The sequence below is a fragment of the Myxine glutinosa genome, chromosome 3 (assembly GCF_964187855.1).
Source record: "Myxine glutinosa chromosome 3, kmMyxGlut1.1, whole genome shotgun sequence".
Lineage (NCBI taxonomy): Eukaryota > Metazoa > Chordata > Myxini > Myxiniformes > Myxinidae > Myxine > Myxine glutinosa.
In genome coordinates this window covers 121,980,734-121,998,484 of record NC_136263.1, presented here as the reverse complement: position 1 = coordinate 121,998,484, position 17,751 = coordinate 121,980,734, and the positions used below count along the sequence as shown (strand labels likewise).

The window sequence follows — 17,751 nt, the reverse complement described above, 5'->3', positions numbered from 1 at the left end:
GGGCATCAATGTGTGTTCCATCCCTTGGATGGGCATCCTGTCTGCCCGTATGAGTTGGTGGATCTCAAAGATCCCACAATGCCATTCGCAAAGAGTCATAGAGTTATTAGCGACAGTCCGACACCCTGGTTATATTACAAGTTCCTGCACCAAACTACAGAGGGGCACTGCATCAGTGTTACAACCGTGCCTCCCTACCTCCCCCTGCCCCCCAAGAAGTGATGCAAACCAGCAGACACGTGCTGCACACAAAATGAGTGGATTAGCCCATCCATACTAATGTGCAATATAACACTAGTCGTTATGTTTTTCGGTGTTCAAACAGACAGATTTCTCCAATTTGTAGCTAACTTAAACCATGTGACAAATTGACGGTGTTATGACCAACAAAAGGCACCTGCCAGGCCTAACCCTGTATAGTTGCATAACCAGGGAAACTGGTGTAAACATTACTTGTCAGAAACCATGTATTATATGCATTGTAAATGAGTGTTATAAAATATCCACAAGATGTTCTTTTCAAGCACACGGAACTTCTTTACAACAATTTTGCTTTTTTCTTGCAGATATACTCTCTCTACCAGTGCTCTTTCATCTCCTCGAGGAGGAGGCCAGACCCGGTGCAGTGGCCCCATACGGGCCACAAGAATTGCGGGCACTTGAGCAGTCATTACTGGCTACACATGTTGGCAGCGTGGCGGAACTTGGTGAGAGGAACACAAATAAAAAGGATAATGGCAGGGCCACAATGATAGAAAAACATAGATTTGGAAAATGCACCGAGGGGTATGAATAAGTTGGCGAGCTCCATAAATTTCTAGTTTTATCAGGTGACAAACACACTAAACAATACGAAGTTATTGCTGAGGTCATGGGGATGGAGTGCGAAGATTCAGCTCGCCCTGTTTTATAATTTTCAGCATACTGGTAATTTTAATTTCTTTCTTGCTCAAACCATATAGTAGCTGTCTAGCTGAAGCCGTTCAGAGCAACTGGGATTTTGTTTTTGAATCCCAGGGTATCCAGCTCTCCGATTATGTTTACAGCTCAACTCTTCAGTTCTCAGTTCACAAGAGAGCAACAGCGGAAACCACCACCCTTCACATGTCCTACCAGTGAACCTCAATGGGCGTGATGAGATTCTATCGGCAGCACACCACTTATTCTTCTTGCTAACTAAATCCGTAATTATCTGTTGTTTACTCTTGAACAAAAACCAGTGGGAATTGGCTCCTGTTTGTGTAAAGAGCTGAAATAGGCTTCTGCTGTGTGATGGAAAACTCAGGCCTGTGAATCCTGATTTCATGACCTTTGCACTTTGACCCTGCACCCCTCCTGAGTTTATCAGCAAAAGATAACTGGACATTCATGCTGCTTGTAATAATTTTGTTTGGTGTTCCTATCTGAGCACTTGTATCGTAATGCTCTGGTCCCAGGTTCATATAATACACACTGTTGATTTGTCCCTTGTTTCATAATCTGGTATTTGTTTATTACAAAGTAGAGACTCAGGGAAGAGCAAGATGACAGAGCATGGCAAAAACCTGGTAGAGGGGTAATAGGGTCTCAATAACTAAATAAAACATATGTCACCCACAGGGTGAACCGTATCTTGCCAAAATGTGAAAATTCCGTTTTTTCGTCATGACGTCATCAAATGACGTCATAGCGTCAAACTGTTTACAGATCTGGGAAGCACTCATCAAGGGCATTCATATGAGGTATTACTCGATATGGTACCTACGATTTCAAAATTTGACCTTGGGGTCAATAATTTTCGACCTCCAGCGCTAACCATGAAGGTCAAGGCCGATCGCCACCAAAAACTAATCAGCTGAGCGACGGACCATATACTAGATTCCCATGAAGTTTGGAGACGATCCGATCAAAGTTACTCAAAAAATTAGTGTTTCGTCGACCTCCATGATTGACCACAAAGTGACCTTGACCTTTGACCTTGACCTTCAAAATTTTGTGTGCTAAAGGGTATCTCTAAAAGACTCTGATATGCGAACTTACAAGAGTTTCCAAAGGGAACTGTGCTCTACAGAGTGACCTAAACAATGCGAACTAAAGCAATACAATATACATGAAAAGTGCAGTTTTTTCGTCATAACGCCGTCAAATGACGTCACATTGTCAAACTAGTTATATGTTTGGAAAGCACTCAACAAGGGCTTCAATTTGAGGTACTACTCGATATGGTAACTGAAACTTGAAAATTTTACCTTTTGGTCAAAATTGAATGACCTTCAAAATGACCTTGAAGGTCAAGGCCGATCGACACCAAAAACGAATCAGCTGAGCGCCATACCACACCCTATATACCCACCAAGTTTGGAGATCATAAGATCAAAGTTACTCAAAAAATAAGGGTTTCGTTGACCTCCATGATTGACTGCAAAGTGACCTTGACCTTTGACCTTGACCTTCAAAATTTTGTGTGCTGAAGGGTATCTCTATAGGACTCTGATATGCGAAGTTACAGGAGTTTCCAATAATAACTGTGGTCTACAGAGTGATCTAAACGTGAAAAAAAATGATTAACCACAAACAAAAAAACAAAATGAAAATTCCGTTTTTTCGTCATGACGTCATCAAATGACGTCATAGCGTCAAACTGTTTACAGATCTGGGAAGCACTCATCAAGGGCATTCATATGAGGTATTACTCGATATGGTACCTACGATTTCAAAATTTGACCTTGGGGTCAATAATTTTCGACCTCCAGCGCTAACCATGAAGGTCAAGGCCGATCGCCACCAAAAACTAATCAGCTGAGCGCCGGACCATATACTAGATTCCCATGAAGTTTGGAGACGATCCGATCAAAGTTACTCAAAAAATAAGGGTTTCGTTGACCTCCATGATTGACCGCAAAGTGACCTTGACCTTTGACCTTGACCTTCAAAATTTGGGTGCTGAAGGGTATCTCTATAGGACTCTGATATGCGAAGTTACAGGAGTTTCCAACAATAATAACTGTGGTCTACAGAGTGATCTAAACGTGAAAAAAAATGATTAACCACAAACAGACAAACATACAAGCTGACTAATACATCTTGCAAAAACTTCGTTTTGGCAAGATAACAAGTGAGGGAATGAATGAATAGAAAAAGAGGAGAGATCGGAGAGAAGGAAACTATGTATCCTGCATGTAAGGTTCAGCGTAAGTTGGATTCATGGATATGGTAAAGATTGTCAGAAGGAATGTGGGATAACATTAGATGGCATCACACTGCTTGCTCAATGCTCTGGATGGAAGAGTATGATCGAACGTCCTCAAAAAGATAGATTCCACAAATCTGAGAAAGGAGGACAAAGTGATAAGTTGTGCAGTAAGTTTGGATTTTGGGAGTTTAACCAGGAGTGGTGAGTCAAAGAACGTGCACATCCTTGAGCTCATGCGAAGGGTTGGATGGATGAGAGAGTCGAGGGATCAGGAACGGAGGAGAGGTCGTTTGTTTTAATTTAACGGATTCACCCCGCATGTATTGTCTTATACAATTTAAATTGTGAAATGTTAGTTATATAATTATAGTGGACACTGGAATTAGCAGAACCCGTCCTCTCGCACTTCATATCCCGAGTTTATTTTTATTCTTGCATTCCTCTAAGCATGATCAAAATTTGTTATGTCGATAAATACAATAAGTATAGGCCACATACATTATCTATATAAGATTACTAATTTTTGAAAGGCCTTCTCCTTTGGAAATACTACAACCTTCATCCTTCTACCTCCCTTACTCCTTTGTTCTTGTAACTTCCTATCTCTTCACTTCCACTTCCTTTGCAATTCCTTTACCCTCCATTTTCTTCCTTATCTTCTACAATTTTACCTATTTTTACAAACTCATGTTTCTCTGTTTACTAATGACTCTACCCTACCACCCCAACACCAACTCCATCACCAGCCAATTCCCTTTTCTTTATGTGATACTTGGATGGGGTACCCAACATTGCCCAGTGCTGTTCTAATCCTGTTAGCATTTTTAAGGCATCAAAATTTGTTTTTTGTTTTTTTTCTATTTTGTGGTGGCCTAAAACACTTCCCTACACCCATTGAGGAATGGGGTCGAGGATATTTTTCATAATTTCATATGCAGTCTTGCTGGTTGCATCATTGCTGAGAGCACAGGTGTGCTGCTGATGCAGTGCTCCTTGTTTCCTGTAAGCTGCTGGTCCTCATTTTGCCGACCTCAGAAGGATAGAAAGCTGGGTCTACCCACCTGGTAGTATTTAACGGCACGGCAGGGGCTCAAACTCAAGACCGTAAGATCTTGAGCCAACCCCCTTAACTGATAAACCAACACCAGGCTTAGGGTCGGGGATCATTTATTATTACCCTCCACATAGATACAAAGGCTGAGGCAGAGCGATAAAAAAAAAAAAATCCAACTTTTTTCAAAATGTTCAAAAAAAGGTTTTCTCTGCCGAAAACGCTCCCTGGCACTGACTGATGAACCTCAGAAAGTTTGATGCAGATCCGTTTGGCCATCTCTGAGAAAACTGGTGACAGACAGACACACACACAAACTTCTCTCTTATCTCTCAGGTCTCTTCTGTCTAGATGTAGATTGCTGATAATAGTAATACCATCTCACGTTCGATAACGATGGACTACAACATGACAAACCTGCTTGGTAAAATACGGCCATGGCTGGAAAGCGTTATCGAAAGGCGGGCATGTAAAGTGCATGTCAGCTCCACAGGAGACATTTGCCAGACCACTGGCCTACACGGTTAACTTTTACTAGCACATTTGGCCGACTTTTCGAAATGTACAAGCAAACCCTCTCTTGTTTGCAAACTGCAGTTTTTGTTGAAGGTCCTCTGCTCAAATGATTTTGCATTTATCTGGAAATCCATAGCAGCAAAATTCTGTGCACACTTTGTAGGTTGGTGCTGTCTGCCACCCTCGTTAGTCAAACATTCATCTGTTTTTAGGGCATTATTGGGAGTGGTTATAGGAACGAGATATTCATAACTGTGAATGGCAATCTGTAAAACATGGCCTTGTGCCCAGGCATGTTGTCCCAAAGGAGGAGCACACTTTTGCTGAAAAATCTCTCAGCATTTCAGTCCTCGATGGCCTGCCTTTATGCTAGTTTTTCTTTTCAAGCATTTTGTTAATTAGCAGAATCGCCCCTCACTATGTGCAGCGTTGGGTGTGAAATTTCTTCGGAGGTGATGATCACGTGTGTTTCCATTGCATGGATTCTATTTTTGTTTTCGACCACATTGGTGAAGCCACATATCATTACCTGTTACCAGACAAGTGATTAACACATTACCAGTCAAGCGATTAAGTCAGCTGGATATGAATTGAAAAATTTGAGAAACATGTCAAATATTGTCAGGTGTTGCTGTTGACCTTAAGTGATGATTCTTCAGCGTTACTCATCTTTTTGAGACTTTTGACATGTCCAAGTGTTCATGGATTGTGGTAAATATTCTCCCCTTGAGAAATATGATACGCTTGCCTGGTCTGGCCTACATGTGATGCCCGTGTATGCATTGCGCTTGATTATTATTGTCTTCCCTTGTTACAGGAGATCATTCAAAATAAGTATGCAGCCTGCCCTTCTTCTGTACTTTCCACTTTAAAAGTTTAATTTTATTAGTCACAAAAAACTGCGGCTCTCATGTGCCAACCAATATGTATTCCAAGTCCATTTTGAATGCCTCTGATATGTCAGTATATTGCCCTACTTATACAACCATTCAAAGCGGCAAATATCCTTCTTTTGCTGCCAAAAGAGTTGTCTTTACATAAATTATCAAAGATCCTGATTATTACACGGTCATGACTGGAAAGAGTTATTGAAATGTGGGCATGGGTTAGAATCTCAAGCCAGCTATAAATTGTCACCCTGGTGTTTCACATGCAGGGCAATCCATTAATGCGTGCACCGTCCATCAGAAGGAGGCTAAGCTGGAGGGACCCGTCTGCCAAATACTGGTTGTTGGTGGAAGTTAAAGATCCCGCATTTTCTTTTTCTTTTTCTTTTTTTGTATACAAGATCGAGGCTCGTGAAAGAGCTAACAATTATTCACAAAAAAAATTCACGGACACGTACAACATATAATAAGGTGAGCGGTAGACAAGATGGGGAGAGAGGGGGAAGCACTCAAGCACAACATTTGAGAGCAGGGACATCGGGAGATCTGTGGGAGGGAGAGGGCTCGGGGGCAGAGGTGTGGGAAGGGGGGGGGGGGGGAGAAGTATAAAACACATGGACACTGCAAGGACTTCCAGGAAAGAAGTTGGTATTTCAAAAAGGTGGATCTGGGGTGAATTGATGGGAGTAGAAAAGATCAAGGTTTTGGATGGGGGAAGATAAGAGATGGTGGTGAACAGCTGTTTTAAAGACCTGGAGGGAGGAGTGGGATTGAGAGAGTGAGGGAGTTTGTTCCAGAGGCAGGAGTAAAGAGGAATGAAAGAGTGAAGGTGAGCAGAGAGCCTAGATTTTGGCAGTCTCACCATAAGAGGGTTGCTGGCAGATCTTGTGCGACCTGCAGGTTTATTTGGGGGACACAGCCCAGAGAGAGCTAGGGGAGCAAGGCCAGAGAGGAGTCGGTAGAAAACAGAAAGACCACCTAGCTGCCTACGTTGAGGGAGTGAAAGGCCCTAGCAATCAGCTTCATCGTGGGAGATTCCAATGATTCTGAAAGCTTTGGTTTCAACAGCGTAAGCCGAGCTCGGTGTGAGGCAGGAGCACCAGCCCAGAGGGGAGAGCAGTATTCCATTGAGCTGTGGATGAAAGCCTTGTATGTGGTGAGGATCTCAGGTGTGCCAAGGAAGGACTTCGCACGACGGAGGATGCCCAGTCGGCGACTGGCTTTGGAGGCCAGCTTGGAAATGTGGTTTTCCCAGGAAATATCATGGCAGATTGTGAGACCCATGAGTCATAAATGAGTTATTGCTCTCAAATTGAACAAACTAGGGCATGCCCGTACTATATCTATATCTAAAATTATATCCCCCCCTCTATTTACATGAAATGGTTTGGTCCATGAAATGTTTTGGTTCATTCGCAACGCCAAAGCGAACGGCGAACGGCTTGCGAGTACAGTGACAATCCCCCCCCCCCCCTCTATTTACATGAAATGGTTTTAATTAGTTTTAAAACATAATTTAACGCCAACATAGCGCCAACATAGTTTGCAAACGTGAAATAAATGAATACGCTCTCAAATGTGCCATCCGAGGCAGAGTGTGTTCGCCACGTTCGGCACACGCGATAGCTCGCTGCTCTCTGATTGGTTGAATCGTTTTTTGGACATAGCTCGGTAAGTAATTGTCCGATTAATATGAAACCTTGAAAAGGCACATCCTCGGGTCCCCAGCAATATACCTGGCAAGTTTCAAGTATATCGGACCCGTGGTTGTCGAGAAACAGCGGTCACAGACAAACAAACAAACACACAGAGATTACTGGAATTATAGATAGATTCCAAACTCGTGCCTCACTGGGAAGGCAAAATGGTAAGCCACCCAGCATAACCATTAGCAGGAGACTGGTTTAGCAACAGCAACACTCTCTCAGGAGTATGTTATATTGATGAAGATGGTGATGATGGTGATGATAAAAGTTCCTTTCGAGCCAGATGTGTAAATATTTTCACATCCATGCCTTGCACAACCAAATTTCTTACATTTGAAGGTTAACCATGTACAACTGTATGTATTTGTCTAATAAGCATTGTTAAGGAAACAAGAGTACATTAGCAAAGATCAGGATTGTGTAAGAACATCATAAAGAATGTAATGGACCAAAGAGCAAATGAAGGTAAAAATGCTCACGTTCGTGAAAGATATGCACTGTCACCTCAAATATTCATCCATATCTCCATATGTGCCCCTGTACTTCCTCTAGGTGACCTTGTATCACGTGCAATGCACCATCTTCAACGACGACGTGTCATGGCGGGTCCTGGTACCAGCCCCTCGTCGACCCGTCGATTACCAGCATTGTGTTGGGCACCCGAGGCACTGCACGCACTCTATTACTTTATGCGATGCCCACAGCGCGAATGTCTTGAGAACCCGAACTTGGAACCGCCAAAAATCACGCTCACCCATGAAAGGTTTTTGCCTAATGCACATGTTGTCACAGCGTGCGCACACACCTCTGACGTTCATAAAATGTATATTTTTACCTCTGCCACCTTAGTTGGACGGAGATTATGGTTTCACCCCTTTCTCTTTGTTACGTGCATAATCGAAGATTTTTCAAGTATATTGGTTGGTCTTGTGCATTATTCTGTCTGTCTGTCTCTTTGTCTATCTGTCTGTCTGTCAATTGCCTGCAGGTCACACTTTTAAACCGATCTTCGCGAAACTTCACCAGATGGTAGAGTTGGTCAAAAGGAAGAAGCCTATTGATTTGAAGTCAAAGGTCATCTTGAGGTCAAATTTCTAAAATTGTCATTATTCATCTGAAAAATCATCAATTTTCATCATATTAACTTGGAGATTAAACAGAAATTACAAAGTGCATCAATTAATTGGGAAACCAACAATTTTTGAGGTCAAAAGGTCAAAGGTCAAGTTAAGGTCAAACTTTTAATATCATTAATTTTCATCTGAAAAATCATCAATTTTAATCAAATTGACCCAAGTTTTGATTAAGATCGTCAATTTTAATCTTATAGTGAAATGGACAATTTAATGTATCCATGGTAACTTTTTATTGGTTTGGGAGTGGTGGTTTTTGCAAGTATCGTGCTCTGCATGACGTCTTCTTGTGTATTTGTCTGTTTGTCCATTTGTCTGTAAACAGGCAGGACATCTCAAAAACCTGTGGACGGATTCAGATGAGATTTGGTGGAGAGGTTGGGTGTGTGATGAGTATGAATCGATTCGATTTTGGTGAAAATGGATCCCAATACGAGTTTAAATATTTTTTGTTGATTCTTCACCATCGAGTGAGATTTTTTTTTTTTTTTTTTTTTGTATACAAGATCGAGGCTCGTGAAAGAGCGAACATTAATCACACAAAAAGACAGACACATAAAACAAATAACATCGGGAGCGGTAGACAAGATGGGGAGAGAGGGGGAAGGACACAAACACAACATTTGAGAGCAGGGACCGAGAGACATGGAGACATCGAGAGATCTGTGGGAGGGAGAGGGCTTTGGGGGGAGGCATGTGAAGGGGGGGGGGGGTGGGAGAGGTATATACATATGGACACTGCCAGGATTTCCAGGAAAGAAGTTGGAATTTCAAACAAGGTGGATCTGGGGTGAATTAGTGGGGGTAGAAAAGATCAAGGTTATGGATGGGGGAAGATAAGAGATGGTGGTGAACAGCTGTTTTAAAGACCTGGAGGGAGGAGAGGGATTGAAGGGAGTGTGGGAGTTTGTTCCACAGGCGGGAGAAAAGAGGAATGAAAGATTGAAGGTGAGCAGAGAGCCGAGATTTCAGCAGTTTAACCATCAGAGGGTTGCTGGCAGATCTTGTGCGACCTGTAGGAATATTTGGGGGACAGAGCACAGAGAGAGCTGGGGGAGCAAGGCTGGAGAGGAGTCGGTAGAAGACAGAAAGACCACCTACCTGCCTGCGGTGAGTGAGTGAAAGGCCCTCAGAGATAGCTTCATCGCGGGAGATTCCAATGATTTTGAAAGCTTTGGATTCAACAGCGTGAAGCCGAGCCAGGTGTGAGGCAGGAGCACCAGCCCATAGGGGAGAACAGTATTCCATTGAGCTGCGGATGAAAGCCTTGTATGTGGTGAGGAGCTCAGGTGTGCCGAGGAAGGACTTCGCACGACGGAGGATGCCCAGTCGGCGACTGGCTTTGGAGGCCAGCTTGGAAATGTGGTTTTCCCAAGAAAGATCATGGCAGATAGTGAGACCCAAAAGCTTGAGCGACAGAACTTCTTGGAGAGGATTGTTGAGAAAGTAGATGGGGGGGTTGTCCAGTCGATCTTTTTGGAGAGACATAGTAAGAGAGTGAGATTTGTCAGGATTGAAAGACATGTTCCACTTGTTTGACCAGTCTGTGATTTTGTCCAGGTCTTCAGAGAGTGAGGAGGCTGCAGACTGCCGATCTGAGAGAAGAGGAATGGAGCGGCAGAGAGTGGAGTCATCAGCAAAGAGATAGAGAGGATTTTCCAGAGAGTCGGAGAGATCATTGATAAAGACCAGAAAAAGCACAGGGCCCAGCACACTTCCTTGGGGAACTCCAGCCTGAACAGGAAGGGGAGATGAGAGAAATCCATTCAGGGCCACACGTTGACTACGACCAGAGAGGAAGTCCGCAAGCCATGCATGGAGATTTCCATGGATACCATAGGAGGAGAGTTTGGTGAGCAGAGCTGGGTGCCAGACCGTATCAAAGGCCCGTGATATGTCAAGGGAGACAGCTCTGATTTCCTGTTTGGCATTGAGGACCCCCATCCATTGTTGAGACAGCAGAAGCAGCATGTCCAGAGTAGAGTGACCTGGTCTGAAACCAAATTGATGATCAGAGATCAAGCCATTGGAGAAGAGGAAAGATTTCATATCCGAAGCAATGATGGATTCCATGACTTTGCTGATAATTGGGAGCAGGCTGATTGGTCTGTAGTTGCAAGGATCTGTTTTTGCACCTTTTTTGTGTAAAGCGGTAATGTTAGCTGATTTCCAGGATGCTGGCAGATGACCTTGAGCAAAAGATAGGGTGAAAAGAACAGAGAGAGGGTGAGATAGAGCGGCAGAGCAGGATTTTAGGACCCGTGGGCTGATGCCGTCTGGTCCAGTTGCAGAATCAGAGTCGAGGTTTGACAAAAACTCCTCCACCTTGTCAGGAGAGAAGGACACAGAGTCCAGGAGCAGTTGGGTTCGACTGGGAAAGGTGGGAACAGAGAGAGATGGGTTTGGGACTAAGGATTTTGAGGCGAACACAGAGTTGAGGCATTTGGCTTTGTCACGTGCGATGTCAACTGTGTGGCCATTTGAGGTAAGGGAGGAGAGGGGGGGGGGGGGGGAACAAACACCAGAAACGGATTTGACCAGATGCCACCAGGATTTGGAGGAAGGAGACAGGTTTGAGAGTTCATTCTTGAGTGAGGAGAGATAGTGCTTCCTGGCACTCCTGAGGGTAGACACACACTTGTTCCGAGCTTTGTGGAAGGAACTGAGATTGCCTTCAGTTGGATTAGCCTTCCAAGAGGCAAAGGCAAGTTGGTTCAGGGCAACTGCCTCACCACAAGATTCAGTGTACCATGGACGGGAGGAAGGGTAAGACAATTGAAGGCGAGATGGGATAAATCTGTGCATGAGAGAGATCAGTTTGCTTTGGAAGAATTCAATTGAGATATTGAGATATTGAGATATCCAGCTAATATTTGGACATGACAGTGACCAAGTGATTTGGCTATCAAGGATATTTTTGATTTATTGATTAATCATTTAATCGATTAATTATTTATTGATTAACCCATTAATTATTTATTGATTAATCAATAAATTATTAAAATTTTTATTAATGACTTATTTAATTAAATTTCTAAAAGATACGTCTTCGGATGAAGCACCAGTGGTTTAGTTATGCTATTAGCCAATTGCTGAAGAAAATGTTTTGTGATAATCTTTTATTGATTTGAATTATACAATTAATCAATCAATTAGTGTACACCTCTCCCTCCCAATGCAGCCTCTAAGAGCTGCACTGCGGTATTGCCGGGCGCCAGAGGCGCCCCGGCAATGCCGCGCTGCAGCATATTTAATTATTTGGCATGGGGGCGGTGTATCTGTACACTTTGAATACACTTTGAATGTATCTGTACTTGTTGTTGTTTATAGCCATTTATTGACCCTTAACTGACGATTCCTAAAATAAAGTCACACTTTTTGTCGATTACATCAGGATGATAGTGCTTGTAGATATCACCTCGTGACAGTCAAAAAACAAGTTAATAAATATGAAATAATATTATCATTCCATCACTTGTTTCCTCTATCCAAGACAAAGGAATACATTAAGATCTGGCACACTTGGCCTGTGTAACCTCTAAGGAAGGCCAACTTATGGCAGAAACATCAGATTGAGCTTTTTATCAGATTGAGCATCTCTGCTCGATGTTTCATCAGAAAGTCCTTTTGATGCTATTGCTCGAGTTTGTCGCTCCTTATCATACTTTGCTCTTTTTTCACTTTTGATGGTATCATAAAGAATTGCACACTGCTGCTCTGAATTAAAAAGCTTTGTCCCAAGCAATGCTAAAAATCTTTTATGCTGGTTCAGTATTGGACAACGACATGGTTAATGGGATTTGTACTGTCTGCTTTACCAGACAACGTCCTGCTAAATGGGATATTTCCATGGTATATGGGATTTCAATCAGCATAGCCTTCAATCAGCAATCGGTAAGCCTGGTGTTGGCTTAGCGGTTAGGGTGCCGGCTTGGGATCCTAGGATCCGGGGTTCGAATCCCGGCCGATCGCTGAATTAACGCCAGGGGGGTTGACTCAGCCTGTCATCCTTCCGAGGTTGGCAAATTTGAGTACCAGCTTGCTGGGATGAATGATCATGGTGTGTACCCCGATTTAGAATAGGTACACCGTATCCCTGCATATCGTAAGAGCGTGACCAAGAGTTGGCGTCAGGAAGGGCATCCGGCCATAAAAACAATGCCTCAAACAGGGAACCATGATTGTCATGGGGCCCGCAAGGCTAACCCCCGCTCTAGCGGGGAAAATGGCCTTAAAACGATCATTCATTCATTCATATAGCCTACATCATGAGCCTTAATGTAGGAACACTAACAGGCCAACCCAGAACAAGCTATCTATCAAGTTTGACCATTATGTTATGTGTTTTCCCACTGACTAATTCCAATCTCCAACCACATCCTTCATCCTTCATCCTTTGTCTAACATCTGCCATCAGTTGGGGAGGGGGGGGGGGGGGGGGGTTGTTCAGTTGTTGAAAATTATCTTGATACTTCAGGTACTTTGCTATTTTTTTTCCTAGTCTCGTGTGAAATGCTTTTGTACTTTATCTTGATTTGCCATCATTTACTTATTGATCTGTGTCTACTCTGCTGCTATAATTGATGCTGCAAACTGAATCATGTCTTTGGGACGTCAGATTGTAGATTTAAACTATTTTAAAAACATATTTCCCTCATCGATCTCTATCAGGACTGTGATGTTTGCATTCATGATGTCATCACTGATGACTTGTTAAGTTATTCTAAGCTTTATTCTGTTTCTATTGTTGATGGCATGATGAGTGTTTTCATACTCCTCAGGATATATACATTTATACTGCATAAGTACTGTATAGGTTGAAGCATTTTTCGTGTAAGCTATAAAGGTTTTGGCATTCATAACGTTTCAGTACTGTTTATAAGTATAAACAATGCTCAAGCAGTATTAAGGCCAAACCAAAAGCTGTGTGTTTTCTCATGCATGGTTCCATTAAGTAGAAAGAACTAACAGCTTTAAAATGTTTACCTGAATACTGTCCCTTAAGGGTCATTGTTGTTGTTATTTCCATGGACTAGGTATCTCAACCTCTCTTGATACTGTCTAACAGTATGGTACAGAGTTAGTGCACTTACCTTGAACCAATCCCAAATTCCTAGCCAGCCAGTGAGTGAAAGACTTGGGCCAAAAACTTTCCTTGGCCTCCCTCACAAGAAAGTAGTAGTAGTAGTAGTAGTAGCAGTAGTAGTAGTGCTTTTGTTGGAAAGGTTACAGAGATTTGCGTTCAGAGCTCATGCAAGCTCAGGCAAACATATGTTCCCAGTTTAATGTCGCTCAATTCCTCATCTCTGCAAGTCCATGGTTTGAACTACAGTAGACAAGATAGAGAATTTTGAAGAGAAAGCACTACCAAGACAGATAAGGGGAAGGTAAAAGAACGCCAAAGAACACCAAAAAAAGAACGCCAAAGAACACCAAAAAAAAGAATGCCAAATAACACATTTATACAAATAAGAGCAAAGTATCTTGTGGGGAGACCGTACAAAGTGCATAATTTATAGTCCAGGTTTCCTTAAACTTTTGAACAGTGTTACTATATTCTGCCGCCTTGTACTCCGAAATAATGCGTGAGCGTATTAAGCCCTTCAGACATACAGAACTGTGTTCCACCACATCTTTCTCAATTTTTTCCTTCCTGGTTTTATATATTGCCATTTTCCCACAGGCTAAAATAAAGTTAACAAGGAGATCTCGTGACTTGCTTAGTTTCTTTACCGGGTGCCCGATGATAAAAAGTGTTGGAGAGAAGTGAAGCCAGAAGCGCAAGAGAAGATTTTTCATCAGTAAGAACACTGGTTCAAAACGGTGGCATTGAAGGTATATGTGAAATATAGTTTCCCTTTCACCACAAAAGCAGCAATCCTCTGAGACGTTAGTGAAGTGCCGCATCATAGATCCAGAGCTCAGTGCACCATGTAGCAACCTCCAACTTAAGTCTGCCATCATTCTTGGCGTTGGGTAGAGATAGAGTGAATCCCAACGTGGATGAACCGTCGAAGGAAGTGGAAGAATCTCACGCCAGGGAGTATCCAGTCGGGTTGCAAGAGCTATATAATGGAGCGAGTGGATCACTAGCAGGTATATATTTTTCCTTGATAGCCCACAGAACGACATTTCCACTGTGCCAGGGGTCTTACTCATATTGTTTGCAGGTACTGGCTGAGAGAGCTCGCAACATCGTGGTCGGATTTTAAAATCCATGGAGTTACCGATGGACATCTGTCCAGATCCATCACCCTCTTTGGGATTCTCTCGATATTCCAGACAATCGGGAGGCAAGGAGCTTTTGACCTCTTCAAGTATCCTGGAGGGGATCCTGATTGTCCTCAGGCCCATTTTCGCTGCGAGTTCCTTGGGTAAAAGCGTTCTCTTACCATCGTTCAGAAGGTCTCCCACTGTGGATATGCTACCAGCTAAGAGGCTCCTTCTTACTGAAAAGGAAGCCAGAGTTGGGCCCTGTAGAAGAGGGTTGAGAATGAGCGGTTCTTCTAACAGGTCCTTGCCTGGATAAGGAACTGTTCTTTGTACGTCGACTACATTCCAAGCCTTCAGCATTTCTTGATAAAAAAGAGGTAATGTAGCACTAGACAGGCTCCGAGATGTAATGATGAAAAGATTCCTTTTGTACCCAAGATTGAGCACTTTGCTGAAGAAGTACGATGCCAGTGAGCACCATTGCGGTGCATGGTTCACATGTAGGTAACGTTGTATGGTCTTCAGCCTGGATGCGTGGTAGTGGCTTCGAAGGCAGGGAAAAGACTGTCCACCTTCTGAAAAAGGCAAGCTCAGAATGCCCAGGGAAACCCAGTGTTTACCATTCCAAAAGTAGTCCAGTAGCTTCCTCTGCATCTTAACCAGAAACTCCTCTGGAGTGCTTATGCAAGAGAGCCTGAATACTAACTTTGGAATTATAAACTGTTTAATAAGGAGTGTTTTTCCCCTCAGAGACAGGACTTTTAGTAGTCCACTCCAGTCTCTCAACTTTGCTTCGATCTTGTCCCCTAAAGTGTTCCAGTTAATGAGTGGTGAGGACCCATGGGAAGTGGATAAGTGCACCCCCAAATATTTGAGCTCATTGCGACTCCAGGTCAATTTCTGAAAAAGTGTTGGTAACTCCTTTACCTGCATTTGTCCAATTAGAAGCCCCGAGCTTTTCCTCCAATTGATTGTAGCAGACGATGCTGCTGAATAGACCTGCTGACAATCATAAACTATTTGCATATCCTTTGCATTACTGGCAAACACGAGAACATCATCTGCATATGCAGAAAGTTTGAGGTTGACCCTGTTGTGTGGCACCACAATGCCAGTTAGCCTTCTTCTCATCAAACAAAGGAAGGGTTCGATACATAGGGAATATAATTGGCCGGACAGGGGACATCTTTGTCTTATTCCTCTCTCAAATGGAAAGGGCGCGAGCAAGAAACCGTTGACTTTGACTAGGCATTCTGCCGACATGTACAACGTCTGAATCATGCCTACAAATCTCCTCCCCAACCCAAATGTTAGCAAGGTTTCAAACAGATACTCATGGTTCATCTGGTCAAAGGCTTTCTCCTGATCCAAGGAAAGAAATCCGACTTGAGTCCGAGTCATGTCTGCATACTGTATCAGGTCTCTTACAAGGGATATGTTGTCATGTATTGTCCTGCCTGGAATGGCATAAGATTGGTCCGGGCTGACTAATTTTGTCAGGACTGGTCCGAGACGGAGTGACAACATTTTAGCCATGACCTTATAATCCACACACAGCAGAGACACAGGGCGGTAATTCTTCAAGTCTCTCAAGTCACCCTCCTTGGGAATCGAGACCAGCATCGCTCGACGCCAAGAAAGGGGCATTATACCTGTATCACATGCTTCCTGAGCTACGCTTAGGTAATCAGGTCCAACCAAGTCCCATACTTTTGTATAGAATTCACATGATAAGCCATCCATGCCAGGGGCTTTATCTCTTGATAGGCTGTGCAGGGCAGTTTTCAATTCTTCCAGAGATAATGGAGTCTCCAGCTGCTCCCGGTCTTCTACAGAGGCTTCAGGAAGACTACTCCACAAAGTGCCACCTGCACCTGCATCTGTGCTCTTACCCGACTACAGCTGAGCGTAAAAGGCTCTAATTCGTTTTTGAACACCCTCAGAGCCATTGAGCAAGAGACCATCTTCTGCGAGAACACTCGCTATAGTCCTGAATTGACCTTTGCGTTTTTCCACCCCTTTGAAATAATTCAGGACATATTCATCCTCAGAAATAAACTGCAAACGAGAGCGCACATACGCCCCTCGTGCCTTCACACGACTACATGCTTTAAGGGTGCTCTTTTTTTTCTTGGTATGCCTGCAGTTCAGTAGAGGTAAGTGTAGCCAGGTGCTTCTCAAGGAGCAGCAGTTCCTCTTCCAGTCTTTTGATCCCTAACCCAAGTGTTTTGCTCGATCCATACGAGTATTCCTGACACAGCAATTTCAATCGTACCTTGCCTACATCCCACCAGAATCCAAGTGAGCAAAAATCTCCTTTTTTATTCCTCCAGGCTTGCCAAAAATTCAAAAAGATTGACAAAAAGGCTTCATCCTGACTTAAAGCATTGTTCAGGTGCCACAAGCCAGGGCCTCGCCTTGTTTCCGCCAGGGAAAACTTGATCCAGGCCAAGTTGTGATCTGTGAAATGGGCAACTTTTATGCCGGAGTCACTGACAATCTTACACCAACGGTGAGACATGTAAATTATATCGAGCCGGGATTGTGATATATGACCACCTCTGATACTCGTATACGTGAATGTTCTGTCTGTGGGGTGTTGTATGTGCCAAGTATCCCTCAAGTTTAACAGTGTTATGGTTTGATGTAATATTCTTACAGAGGGATTATGCGGCTCCTGACCTATTCGATCAAGGGAGGGGTTTAGAGTGCAATTAAAGTCTCCTCCAAGAATTACACACTCTTCACCAGGCAAGGTGAGCATGAATCTCTGCAACCGGTTGAAGAAAATCCCCCTTGCAACTCCTACACAAGGTGCATAAATGTTGACGAAATTGACAACAAATTCTTCAAACTTTGCTTTTATATGTAGCAACCGCCCCACACTGGCTTCCTTTACAACAAGTATTTCAGGTTTCCTCTTTGGTGAAAAGAGGGTAGCCACTCCACAAGATGTGTCCGTTAGGTGACTGAAAAAGGCCAAGCCTTCCCATTGGTTTTCCCATCGGGATGCAGCCTCTGGGGTCGTGTGGGTTTCCTGCAAAAAGGTTACTTCAAGTTTTTCCTTCACACA

General features: G+C 43.3%; 1 protein-coding gene across 6 annotated transcripts in view; it reads left to right on the top strand.

Moving 5' to 3' along the window:
- The window catches only part of ABTB2 (ankyrin repeat and BTB domain containing 2), a 324,845-nt gene that overhangs the window by 157,498 nt on the left and 149,596 nt on the right, over positions 1-17,751 (top strand). For all 6 annotated transcript variants that reach the window (XM_068110153.2, XM_078774524.1, XM_078774521.1 and 3 more), the window contains 2 exons: positions 567-707; positions 7,885-8,095. In XM_068110153.2, the coding sequence (XP_067966254.1) occupies positions 567-707; positions 7,885-8,095 (352 nt within the window). The remainder of the gene's footprint in view (positions 1-566; positions 708-7,884; positions 8,096-17,751) is intronic.